The sequence below is a fragment of the Elephantulus edwardii genome, unplaced genomic scaffold (genome assembly GCF_000299155.1).
Source record: "Elephantulus edwardii isolate Elephantulus edwardi_28Jun2011 unplaced genomic scaffold, EleEdw1.0 scaffold00059, whole genome shotgun sequence".
In the NCBI taxonomy this organism is placed as follows: Eukaryota; Metazoa; Chordata; class Mammalia; order Macroscelidea; family Macroscelididae; genus Elephantulus; species Elephantulus edwardii.
Genome location: NW_006399809.1, coordinates 10112962 through 10124103, shown reverse-complemented (window position 1 = coordinate 10124103; position 11142 = coordinate 10112962). Strand labels below are relative to the sequence as shown.

The window sequence follows — 11142 nt, the reverse complement described above, 5'->3', positions numbered from 1 at the left end:
TGTCATTGTACCAATACCATGCTGTCTTGACTACCATGGCAGTGTAGTAGGATTTTAAGTCAGGGAGTGAGATGCCTCCTACCGTTTTTCTATTTTTAAGGAGTGCTTTGCTTATTCGTGGCTTCTTTCCATAGATGGTCACTATTATTATTGTGGGTGTTGTATTCACTTTTCCTCTCTGTTTGTCCATTGAGTAATAGAAGATGATAAACTCCCTGCTTATTAATGTGTATGTCATTTCTAGTAGTGCTAAATGGGAAGAAGTGATAAACAGGCAGAATGAGTATAGATACAAATATTTTAGCAGCTTGTTCTCTACAAGAATAGTTCGTGTTTGGAATTGGGAAATTCACACTCTTTTCCCACCTTTACCTACTTAAGTATGTAATTATTAAACTTTTAGGTAAATAGGCATAGAAAGAAGAGATTCCTGACAATGATATGGAGGGAGGAGAGAGGGAAGAGTGTAGGACAAAAATAATGGAGGCAGTATAACATACTATTACCTGCAGAGCTGGGTAATACCTGTGCGCCTGTGATTCCAGTTACTGGGGAACCTGAATCTCAGAGATATTTGAATGCTCCCCGCTTTAGGCCTAGTGTGCTCTTGCTGGGAAATTGCACACACTGAGTGGAGCAGGATCAGATGAGGATTCGCTCTGGTGGATGTAGAATGACTGTGAGTTAGCACTGACTCAGTGATACCTTAGAGCGACACTGATGTCTCCATCATCGCATTGCCTGGCAGGATTGCAAGTTGCTGTCTTCAGTGTGGAAATTCCTCCACTTATCAAATATAATTAGTATGAGTTAGGATTCAGCTGACGAAACAATGGAGATGCATTTATCTTACTGGACTTGACCCACACTTGAGGTAGCTCTGAATTCAGTAGCATCTGTTAGAAAATGGTACTGGATTGGTTAGCTTTAATACCTCCCTCTTCCCCTTGTCACCTTCATGGAGGACATGCATAGAGTTGTAGAGTGGAGGAAAAGAATCCTAATTGGTTTTTTTCTCTCCTCATAGGAACTGGCTCTGTGCAGATACTAAAGAAGAACGGGATCTCTGGATGCAAAAACTCAATCAAATTCTTGTTGATATTCGCCTCTGGCAACCTGATGCTTGCTACAAGCCTATTGGAAACCCATAGACTGTGGGACGTTTCCTTCCACCATACTACGTAGAGGGGTTTTGAGCTATGTCATAAATGGATGTTAAGAGAATACACTGAAGAGTGTTAGATTTGCTGATTGTATTCTGTGCTTTAAATGCAAAAGGGCAGGTGCCAATATTCACTACATATTATGCAGTATTTATATCTTCTCTGTAAACCTTCAGCCTTTTTTGTCACTCATAAATGATAGGTAGAAAATCTGTTATAGTTGATTTTTAAAAATCTTAATTTAAAAACCTCACTTTCCTATGCATTCAGTCAGCTCTCCATGACACTTCTTTTGAAAGTAAGAAACTTTGAGTTGTCTTCTTGGACCTGTAGGTCCTGAAGTAGAAAGAGCTTCTGGGAGCTGGAAGCAGAAACCTTGGGCTTTTGTGGTCACTGCTGTAGTCTTGGTACTTTACTTCCCCACCTCACTCACATCCCCAAAGGGTGTGATCATTTTTGATCATGATGTGTATTGTTAGAGTGCTAAAGAAAATTTCCAGGGGATTTTATGCAAATGTTTTTAATAATGGTGAGAAGAACTCTTAAAACTGCAAATACATATTAGTTTAAAGCTTGAAACTGCTTTTCAAAAAGAGATGTAGAGGTGGGGGATATTGAGTGAGAGTTGGGGTTAAATATTTTATAGTTAATGATCACATGGTTTACTCAGTTACTGTGTATGCAATATGATACACATTTTTGTAGAATTCAAGCTTTTTTAAAATAACTTTTGCTACATAGTTTATTATTCCTCAAATATACTTGGTACATTGGTTCTGCTCTTGTAACAAAAAAATGTAAATTGAAGAGTCTATATATATATATATAAAAGCTGCTATGAACTAATACTTTATTTGCCAAAGTTCTAGTCTTTTTTTTTTTTTTTAATGTTCATATACAACTATTTCTGGAAAATTTTTAAATCATTCGAAAAGCAGTTAAGTCACATACTACCTTTAGAAGCCTAATACCTTTTTTTTTTGTATAAAATATGCAAAGCACGGTCTCACTTTTAAATACGCTTTTACTTTCTTTTCTAAGTTGTTAAAGTTTTGATGACCTCATTTATAAACACTAAATTCTGTCAGCTCTTGTCATTTCTTTTGTCTATTTGAATGTGGTTTTTTCCTTGTGTGTACTATAAAAAAAAATCTATTTTATGCCTTTTCACCTAAATAAATACTTGTAAATGGCTTAAAAATCCATTATTTCAGAATTACTGTTCAAATGTGCACCTTGGCTAGCCTTTGGGCCTCTTGGGAGTGCATCTCGTTTATCTTTTTATCTCTAGCTTATTGTCTATTCCAGGGTCACTGTTGGATGAATAGGCAGATGCAGTATCCATTTCTAGGAATTTGAACAGACTATGATAACTGGATGTGCACTTGAAGGAATAGAGGATGATTCCAAGTTGTTAGCAAGAACCAGTAGAAAGTGACATCACTAGCCCAAATGAATTGTTGTTTTCCATCAAATTGGAACTGACCCATAGCTCACCTTCTGGCAGGTTTTCAGAGGCAGTAAATCAATCAAGAGGAGATTACCCATCCTCGTCTCTCAGGGCAGCTCGTAAATTTGAACTGTGCGAATTTCAACCTTTGGTTTGGCAGCAGAACTCCTTACCACAGTCCCTGGGTAGTGCAAACACTTGGATTACCAACTAGCTGGAGGTTTGAATTTACTCAGAGCCTTGGCAATCAACTTCTGAAAAATAAGCCATTGAAAACCCAATGGTGTTTAGTTCTCTGTCACACGTGGGGTCACATGAGTCAGAGTCAACTCAATGGCAACTGGTTTACTTGTTTATTTGTAGGAATGTATTTAATTTTGAGTGGACCGCACAATCATAGTACAACATTTAAAAGACATAAAGAAAAATGTGAAAAGCAAGTCTTCTTCCCTTGTCTCTGGTTACTTGCTTCCCACCCAATAGACAAACCCTTTTTGTCTGTTTTTCTGTCTTGCACGGTGATTCTGTGCATATGCAAACCCCACACACTACAGTCGAGTCAAATTCAGCACCTCACACTCTTCCATCAGGTTTCGGAGGCTGTATGTCTTCATGGGAGGAAGTGGCCCATCTTGCCCCTGGTGAGCTGCTGGTGGATTCAAACTGCCAATCTTTTGTTTTGCAGCCAGCATGTTATATACATTGCCCCACAGAGCTCCTTATAAAGACTCACATTCTTTTGTTCATACAAAAATATCGCAGGTATGTTGTTAGAAGTTAAACATTTTTTAAAGGTTAACCTTAAAGATCACTTATCTTGGAATATACAAAGTGTATATGAAGTTCAAGTTTGGAAGTTTATGTTAAAGTGATTGTTAAGCATCATTAGACTTGGCTCACAAACTGGAGAATCATCTGGAGTTCTGCGTAAGGGGGCTGTAGAGAGGAGATGATCATCTAGAGAGCATGATGTGGGAAAGGAAGAAGAAAAAGGAGCACTGTTTTGCAGGGAAAATGTGAAAAAGAGTAGTAATTGTCCCCAGAAAAAAAAAGTAAGACTGACATCTATCAATGTCTGAAAAATCAAAGATGAATCTGAAAATACTGATTACCAAGTCATGGGACAAATTTGAATTGAAATTTGGAACAGTTGATTCAGTTAAAACAATCAGGCTAAAAACACAACCAAAATCAGACCTCAGCAAGAGCCATGGTAGCAAGGAATGGCTGACTTAATCTCTCCAAGCGAACTACTGAGGAGAAAGTATCTCACAATTGGAATTTAATGTGCAAAATATAGAAAGAGCTTCTAAAATTGGCTATTGTTTATTGAAAATTATCTACCAGGCATCATTCTGGTTTCTTGCCTGCATGATCTCAATCATCATTTCATCTATGATGTGAAAATTGTAACATATCTGAAAGGTCCCTTAGCAAGTGGCAGATCTGAATTCAAATCTAGACACTAGAATCCACATTTGTGGTGGTGTGTACCATAGAGTTGGAATCGATCCATAGCTGACCCTCTGGTGGTTTTCAGAGGCAGTTAATCACACAAGAGGATAGTGCCCATCCTCCTACAGAACAGCTGGTGGCCTTGAACCACATGCCCTTGGGATTACAGTGCAGCTTCTTGCCAGTAGACCACCAGAACTCCCACATATTTCACCATTATTCTATGATATTTTGCAACAAGACAATTCAATATAAAGGAGGGATAGGATGGATAACAGCAAAAAGTGTACACAAATCCATATAGTTACATAATTATACATAACATCCCTACCCTAAAGAGCATTCCATAGATAAAGACTTCCAGTTCCAACACATTCCCAGGATTTTAGATGTCACCTGCCTTCTTTCCCCTGCACCACTCCCCCAACCTCAAAGGTCTGCTTTTTGACTCCTTCCTTCACACTATCCTCAGATGAACTTTCATGTGAGCAAAGATGCACCTAAAAATATGGTCATTATGATGTTGTTATGTGCCATCGAATTGCTTGCAACTCATAGCGACCCTATGTACAACAGCCCTAAACTCTGGTCTATCCTGTGCCAACCTTGCTGTCTCAAACACACTCATTCCCTCCACTCCACTCACAGAATCAATCCATCTCATCTAGGGTCTTCCTCTCCTGTGCCGTCCCTCCACTCTCCCAAACATGATGTTCCTTTCCAATGACCAGTCCCTCCTTGCAACATGCCCAAGGTATGTCAGACGAAGCTTCAGAATCCTTGACTCCAAGGAGCATTCCTGCTTTATTCTCTCCAGGACAAACCTGTTTGTTCTAGCAGTAGTCCATGGTATATTCAACACCCTTCTCCAGCACCACACCCCAAAGGCATCAATTCTCTTTCTATCAATCCCTATTCACTGTCCAACTCTGATGCATAGCATGTAATTGCAAAGACTATAGCCTGGATCAGGTGCACCTTAGTCTCCAGCCTGACGTCGTTGCACTTCAGTACTCTTGCGAGGTCCCTCACAGCTGACTTTCCCAGTGCAATTTGTCTCTTGATTTCCTGGCCGCTGTTACCAAGAGTGTTGACTGTGGAACCAAGTAAATTAAAACTGTTAACTATCTCGATCTCTTCACCATCCATACTGATGCTGCCAATTGGCCCAGTGGTGAGAATCTTTGTCTTCTTGATGTTGAGCTTCAATCCATATTGAAGACTGTTGTCCTTGACCTGCAGCAAGCCCTTCAGGTCCTTCCTTAGTTTCAGCAAGCAGGGTTGTGTCATCCGCATAACACAGGTTGTTGATTCTTCCACCAAATCCTGATGGTCATTATGATACTGGCTTTAAAATAGAAAAGGTAGAAATAATCTGAATGTTGATAATTGTTATGTGCTATTGAGTCTACTATGACTCATAGCGACCTCTATGCGCAAAAGCTCAGAATCCTGCTCTATTCTGGGCCAGTCTCACTATGTGACACACTTACTCTTTTTACCCCAGTTATTGTGTCAATCCATTTCATCCAGGATCTTCCTCTCCCACGCTGTCCCTCAACCCTTCTAAGCATGATATCCTTCTCCAAAGACTGGTCCCTTCTGGCTACCTGCCCAAAGTATATGAGACAGTCTCAAAACCCTTGCCTTCAAGGAGAAGCTTGGTTTCACCTGCTCCTGGACATACTTGTTAGTTTTCTTGCAGTCCATGGTATGTTCAATACTCCAGTGTCACAACTCAAAAACATCATTGGCCATTGCCATTCTTGGTCTTTGTCAAGCTCTAATTCATGGCAAGTAGTTGTGAAGATCATGGCCTGGATCAGGTGCACCTTAGTCTTTAGGCTGACAATCTTCAAGTCCATTAGTAAGAAATCATGGTACATTCTACAAAATACATACTTTTATCAGAAAAGAGGTGAATTATGGGAGAAAAGAACAACAGAAAACTGTATGTAATGTATATGCACATAAATAACTGAGGAAAGTGTAGAAAGAATTCCGTCATAGTATTATTGCTATATACTTTAATTCCATCATAATAATTTCTTATAAGAAAGGATGCTGGAAAGAATAGGAACAGATAAATAAAAGGATAACTTGACTACACAATATTTGATGTTTATGATAGGATTTATTACTTGTGTACATAAGTATTTTGAAAATAAAAATTTGAAAGATTTAGTGGAAGACTGAGAGATTACAAGATATTAGATTGTGAACAGAAAAAGAATTGAGACAATAATTTGGTGGAGAAAAATTGAGAGATAAATCATAGATTAAGAAATTGCTTGTGACTACACTTATGAACAGGAGCCTATGGTAATGAAGAAGAAAGTGGAAGCTGCATTGAAGGTATTGGCAAAAATAAGGCCCCAGGTATCTATGGGATACCAACTGACTTAGTTCAATTAACAGATGCAGCTTTGATGTAAACACCAGTCTATGCCAGGAAATTTGGAGGATGGCTGTCTGGCCAGTGGATTGGAAGAGGTCCATATTTGTTCCCATTCACAAGAAAGGTGATCCAACGGAATGTGGAAATTATAGAACAATATAATTGAACAATATAAATGGCTGGAACAGTATATAGATAAGGTACTGACAGAAGTTCAAGCAGGATTTAGAAGAGGCCACCGTGGCACCAGGTATATCATTGCTGATGTCAGATAGATCCTGGTGCAAAGTAAGGAATAACAGAAGAATGAATATTTGTGCTTTATTGACTATGAAGGAGTTTGGCTGTGTGCATCATGACAAACTGTGTCTGACATTGGGAAGAATGGGAACCCCAGAGCACTTTTGTGCTCATGTGGAACCTGGACCTGGACCAGGAGGCTGTTTTGTGAACAGCAGGGGAGCATTGCATGGTTTGGAACTGGGAAGGGAGTGTGCCAGGGTTGTATTCTCTCTCCATACCTATTCAATCTGTATCTGAGAAGCTGGACTTTATGAGGAAGGATGTGGAATCAGGATTGGAGGGATTCTCATAAAAACCTGCATTGTGCAGATGACACAATCTTGCTTGTTGAAAGTGAGGAGGGCTTGAAATGCTTGTTGCAGAAGATCAAGGAATGCAGTCTTTGGTATAGATTGCATCTCATTGTCAGGAAAACAAAGATTACCACTGGACCCATAGGCAGCATCATGATTGATGGAGAGGAGATTGAAACTGTCAATAGCTTCACCTTCCTTGGATCCACAAATAACACCCTTTGAACCAGCAGTCAGAAAATAAGGAGACACATTGCACTGAGAAAATCTAGTTAGGGACCTTTCCAAACTGAGGAGTAGTAATGTCAATTTGAAGATTAAGGTGCATCTGATTCAGGCCATGTTCTTTCCGATTACTAGCTATGCATCCAAGAGCTGGACCATGAATAAAAATGACAGAAAAGAACTGATGTCTTTGAGCTGTGGTGTTGGAGAAGAGCACTGAACATCCCATGGATGGCCAAGAGAATGAACAGATACATCTTGGAAAGGGTGCAGCTGGAGTGCTCTTTGGAGGCAAGAAGGATGAAGTTTGGCCTCACATACTTTAGACATGTTGCTAGGAGGTGCTATTCCTTGGAGAAGGACATGATACTGGGAAGGGTGGAGGGTTAGGAAAGGGAGAGGAAGACCCTCAACAGGGTGGATTGATGCAGTGCCTGCTGTAATGGGCTCTTGGGTGTCAAGAAGTGTGAGGATGGCACAGAATAGAACAGGGTTCAGATAGTTTGTTCACAGGGTCACTATGAGTTGTGCTTGACTCAACGGAACCTAACAACAACAACAACAAACTCTTATGGGGAAAAGTCAGGAGTGAAGGAGAATGTAAGGACAGTAAGGAAAAATTACGAGATAGAAAAGGATGGATTTGTGGGGCATGATAAGAGGACCCAGTGATAAGCAGAGTCTCGAACCCTTGACAGCAGTTGTCATTTGTCAGCTTTAGTTTTGTATATTGAAGAAATGGACACTAGAATTATGTGACTGTGCATGCACTCTGAGGCTGCTTTGATAGGGTCGTTAAGACTTATTCCTTATTCATAAAAATATGCTGGTCAATGGGAACCACGCGACTGTTGTTAGGGGCTGCCCAGGTGGCCCTGACCCAGCAACTCTGCCCAATCCTGTGCAGTACAATCTGTTGTGTTCAAGGTGACTGTTGGAATCATTCTGTCACACTCTTGTTGAGAATCTTTCTCTCCTTCAATTACCCTCCGCTTTTCCAAGCGTGATGATCTTCTCAACGGATCAACTCCTCTTGATAACATGCCCAACCTATGTGAGATAAAGTCTCACCATTCTAGCTTCTAAGGAGCACTTTGGATTAAATTCTTCCAAAACACATTTATTCTTTTTTTTTTAGAAAAATTGTAGTTTTATTAATATTATTATCTTACTTTTGTATATGGTAATTTAACTTAGTAATTGCATTACTTGTATAAAGCAATACTGATGTTTCTTAGTGATTGATGCCCATGTTTTCCTCTCCCCATTTGCTTGTGAACTCCTGATTGAATAGTCTTTACCCCATAGGGTACTTATTGTGCATGGAGTGGGCACTCAATAACTTTCTGTAATTTTATATTGAGTAACCATCAATGTGTGTAAGAGTTAGATGTAGGAAAAAACCAAAGTATAAAAATGTACGGGGTTACTCTGGTGGCCCAGTGGTGAGGAGCTGCAACTACAATCCCAGAGGCGCACAGTTCGAATCCACCAGATGCTCTGCTGGGGAAGGAGGGACAATCTCCTCCTGTACCAGTCAGATCTGATTTGACGGTACACTCACACAAAAATAATAAAATAAAAATTAAAAAAAATGTATGGGGTTGGTCCACAAAGGTGTTACAGAGGAAAGGATACATTAACAAAACTGAAAAAGGAAATAGACAACACTACTATAGTGCTGGGAGACTTCAACACATTTATTCTTATGACAGTCCATGATGGCTTATTTCAGTAGTGTTTGCCAGCACCACAATCATCCAGTTTTCACATGCACTTGAAACAATACCATGGCTTGAAGTGGATACACCTTAGTCTTTAAGGTGACATTCTTACTTTCTAGAAATTCTTACTTTAAGAAGGTCTTTGATAACAGATTTGTCCAATGCAATTTGACTTTTGGGTGGGGGTTTTTTAAATTTACTTCTTTGTATGTGTGCACTTCATTCATATACATTGTGCTTCATACAATCATTCATATACATTGTGTTTTATGAAATCAATCACCATTGGTCCATGCCTATAATTACCTGGTCTTTTCAGGTCCACACTGGATCTTTCCCATTTCTTCACCCTTATCCCCATTCACCCACCAAACTCTACTATCTCAGCGATTTCCCCTCCTTCCCATTTTTAATCCTCTTGTCTCCTCCCCTTCCTTTTTGGACTTTTACACACATCTTCTAGTAATCCTTTTATTTTTATAATAATGATTATATGCAGTATTTGTCCTTATAATATTTACTTCACTCAGCCTAATACTCACTAGCCACTCCCATATTGTATATTATTTTACAAAATCGTTGCTGTTGAGTGACTGCTGCCTGGCATATTGTGTGAATGTACCCACATTTCTAATCCATTTGTTTGTTGATGGTCATTTGGGCTGTTTCCATTTTCATAGGTGTACAAATCTCCATTTTTATCTTAGTTCTATATTCCTAGGAGGGGAACAGCTGGGTCAGAATGTCCATGTTCAGTTTTTGTTTCATTCATGTATATTCCTCTTTTATTTTTGTCTCCTCCTTCCACCCACCAAGCTCTGCGACCCCATGACATCCCCCCTTCCCACCCTTAGCCCTTCCGCCTCCTCCCCTTCCTTCTTTGGGTATCTAGACACATCTCACTGGCTATCCTTCTGTTCTCACAATGATGGTCTTATACAGTTTTTGTCCTTAAGTGCTTGAGTTAGTTCACTCAACATAATGTTCCCAGTGTTATATAGTGTTTTTCAAAATCGTTGCTCCTGAGTTAGGTTCAGTTTTTTTTTGTTTTTTTGTTTTTTTTTAGAAAATGTCAAACTGCCTTCCAGAGTGGCTACACCATTCTACAATCACCCCAGCTGCACTTGAGAGTTCCACTGTTTCTACATCTTCTCCAACATTTATTGTTCTCTGTTCTATTAAACTTTGCTACTGCCACTGAGGTGAGATGGTATTTCTTGTGGTAATGACTTGCAACTCTGATTGTCAGTGATTGAGCAATGTTCAGTGAAGATATTCTTCACGTGTCTTTTGCATCTTTGTTAAGTTTCTTTCAGATTGACTTATAATTTAGTAAGATTGATGTGTTAAAGTCTCCTACCTCTGTTGTGGTACTGTTTCTTTCTTCAAGTCTATTAGCTGTAGTTTTATGTATTTTGCAGGTCTATCAGTTGGAGTGTGGATACTGACTAAGGTTATGTCTTTTTGATCTGTTGTTGGTAGGTGCCATCACCTAACAACATTGAATCGTTGAGTATGAATCATAGTGACCCTATGAACAGCCAACTTGAACCCTTTCCTATCCTGTGCTATCTTCATAATTTCCAACACACTCGAGCCCATTGCTGAAGTCACCGTGTCAATCCATCTGGTTGAGGGTCTTCCTCTTTTTTGCTGAACCTCCACCTTTCCAAGCATGGTGTCCCTTTCCAAGGAAAAGCCTTTCACGTCCAAAGTATGAAAGATGAAGCTTTGCCATCCTCGTCTCGAAGGAGCGCTCTGGCCGCACCGTCTCTGGGACATACCTGTTTGCTGCTTTGGCAGCTCCCGAGATATTTAGTATTCCTCCAACACCACAAAGCAGAGTCCTTACTTCTTCTTCTGTCATCCTAATTCATTGTTCAGCTCTTTGTGAAGGACCTCTCCAAAGTGTTAAGTAGTAAAGATATCAGTTTAAAGTTTAAAGTGCACCTGACTCAAGCCATGGACTTTACAATCAGAGGTAGATTTGAATTGTCTGCCTCTGGGTTCTATACAGGAGTTCTACAGGACACATCACCATCCCTTCGGAGACAGTACAAGTAAACTTAAGAGACACTGGACACAGGAAGAAGAAAAAAAAATCTCTCTGACAAGCTGTCAGGTCATGGGT

At 39.7% G+C, this 11142-nt stretch overlaps 1 protein-coding gene across 1 annotated transcript in view; it reads left to right on the top strand.

Annotated features, from left to right (window-relative positions):
• The window catches only part of ANLN (anillin, actin binding protein), a 104096-nt gene extending 102945 nt beyond the window's left edge, over positions 1 to 1151 (top strand). Inside the window, exon 26 of the mRNA XM_006887626.1 lies at positions 1028 to 1151. Coding sequence (XP_006887688.1) covers positions 1028 to 1151 — 124 coding nt within the window. The remainder of the gene's footprint in view (positions 1 to 1027) is intronic.
• The last annotated feature ends 9991 nt before the right edge of the window (positions 1152 to 11142 follow it).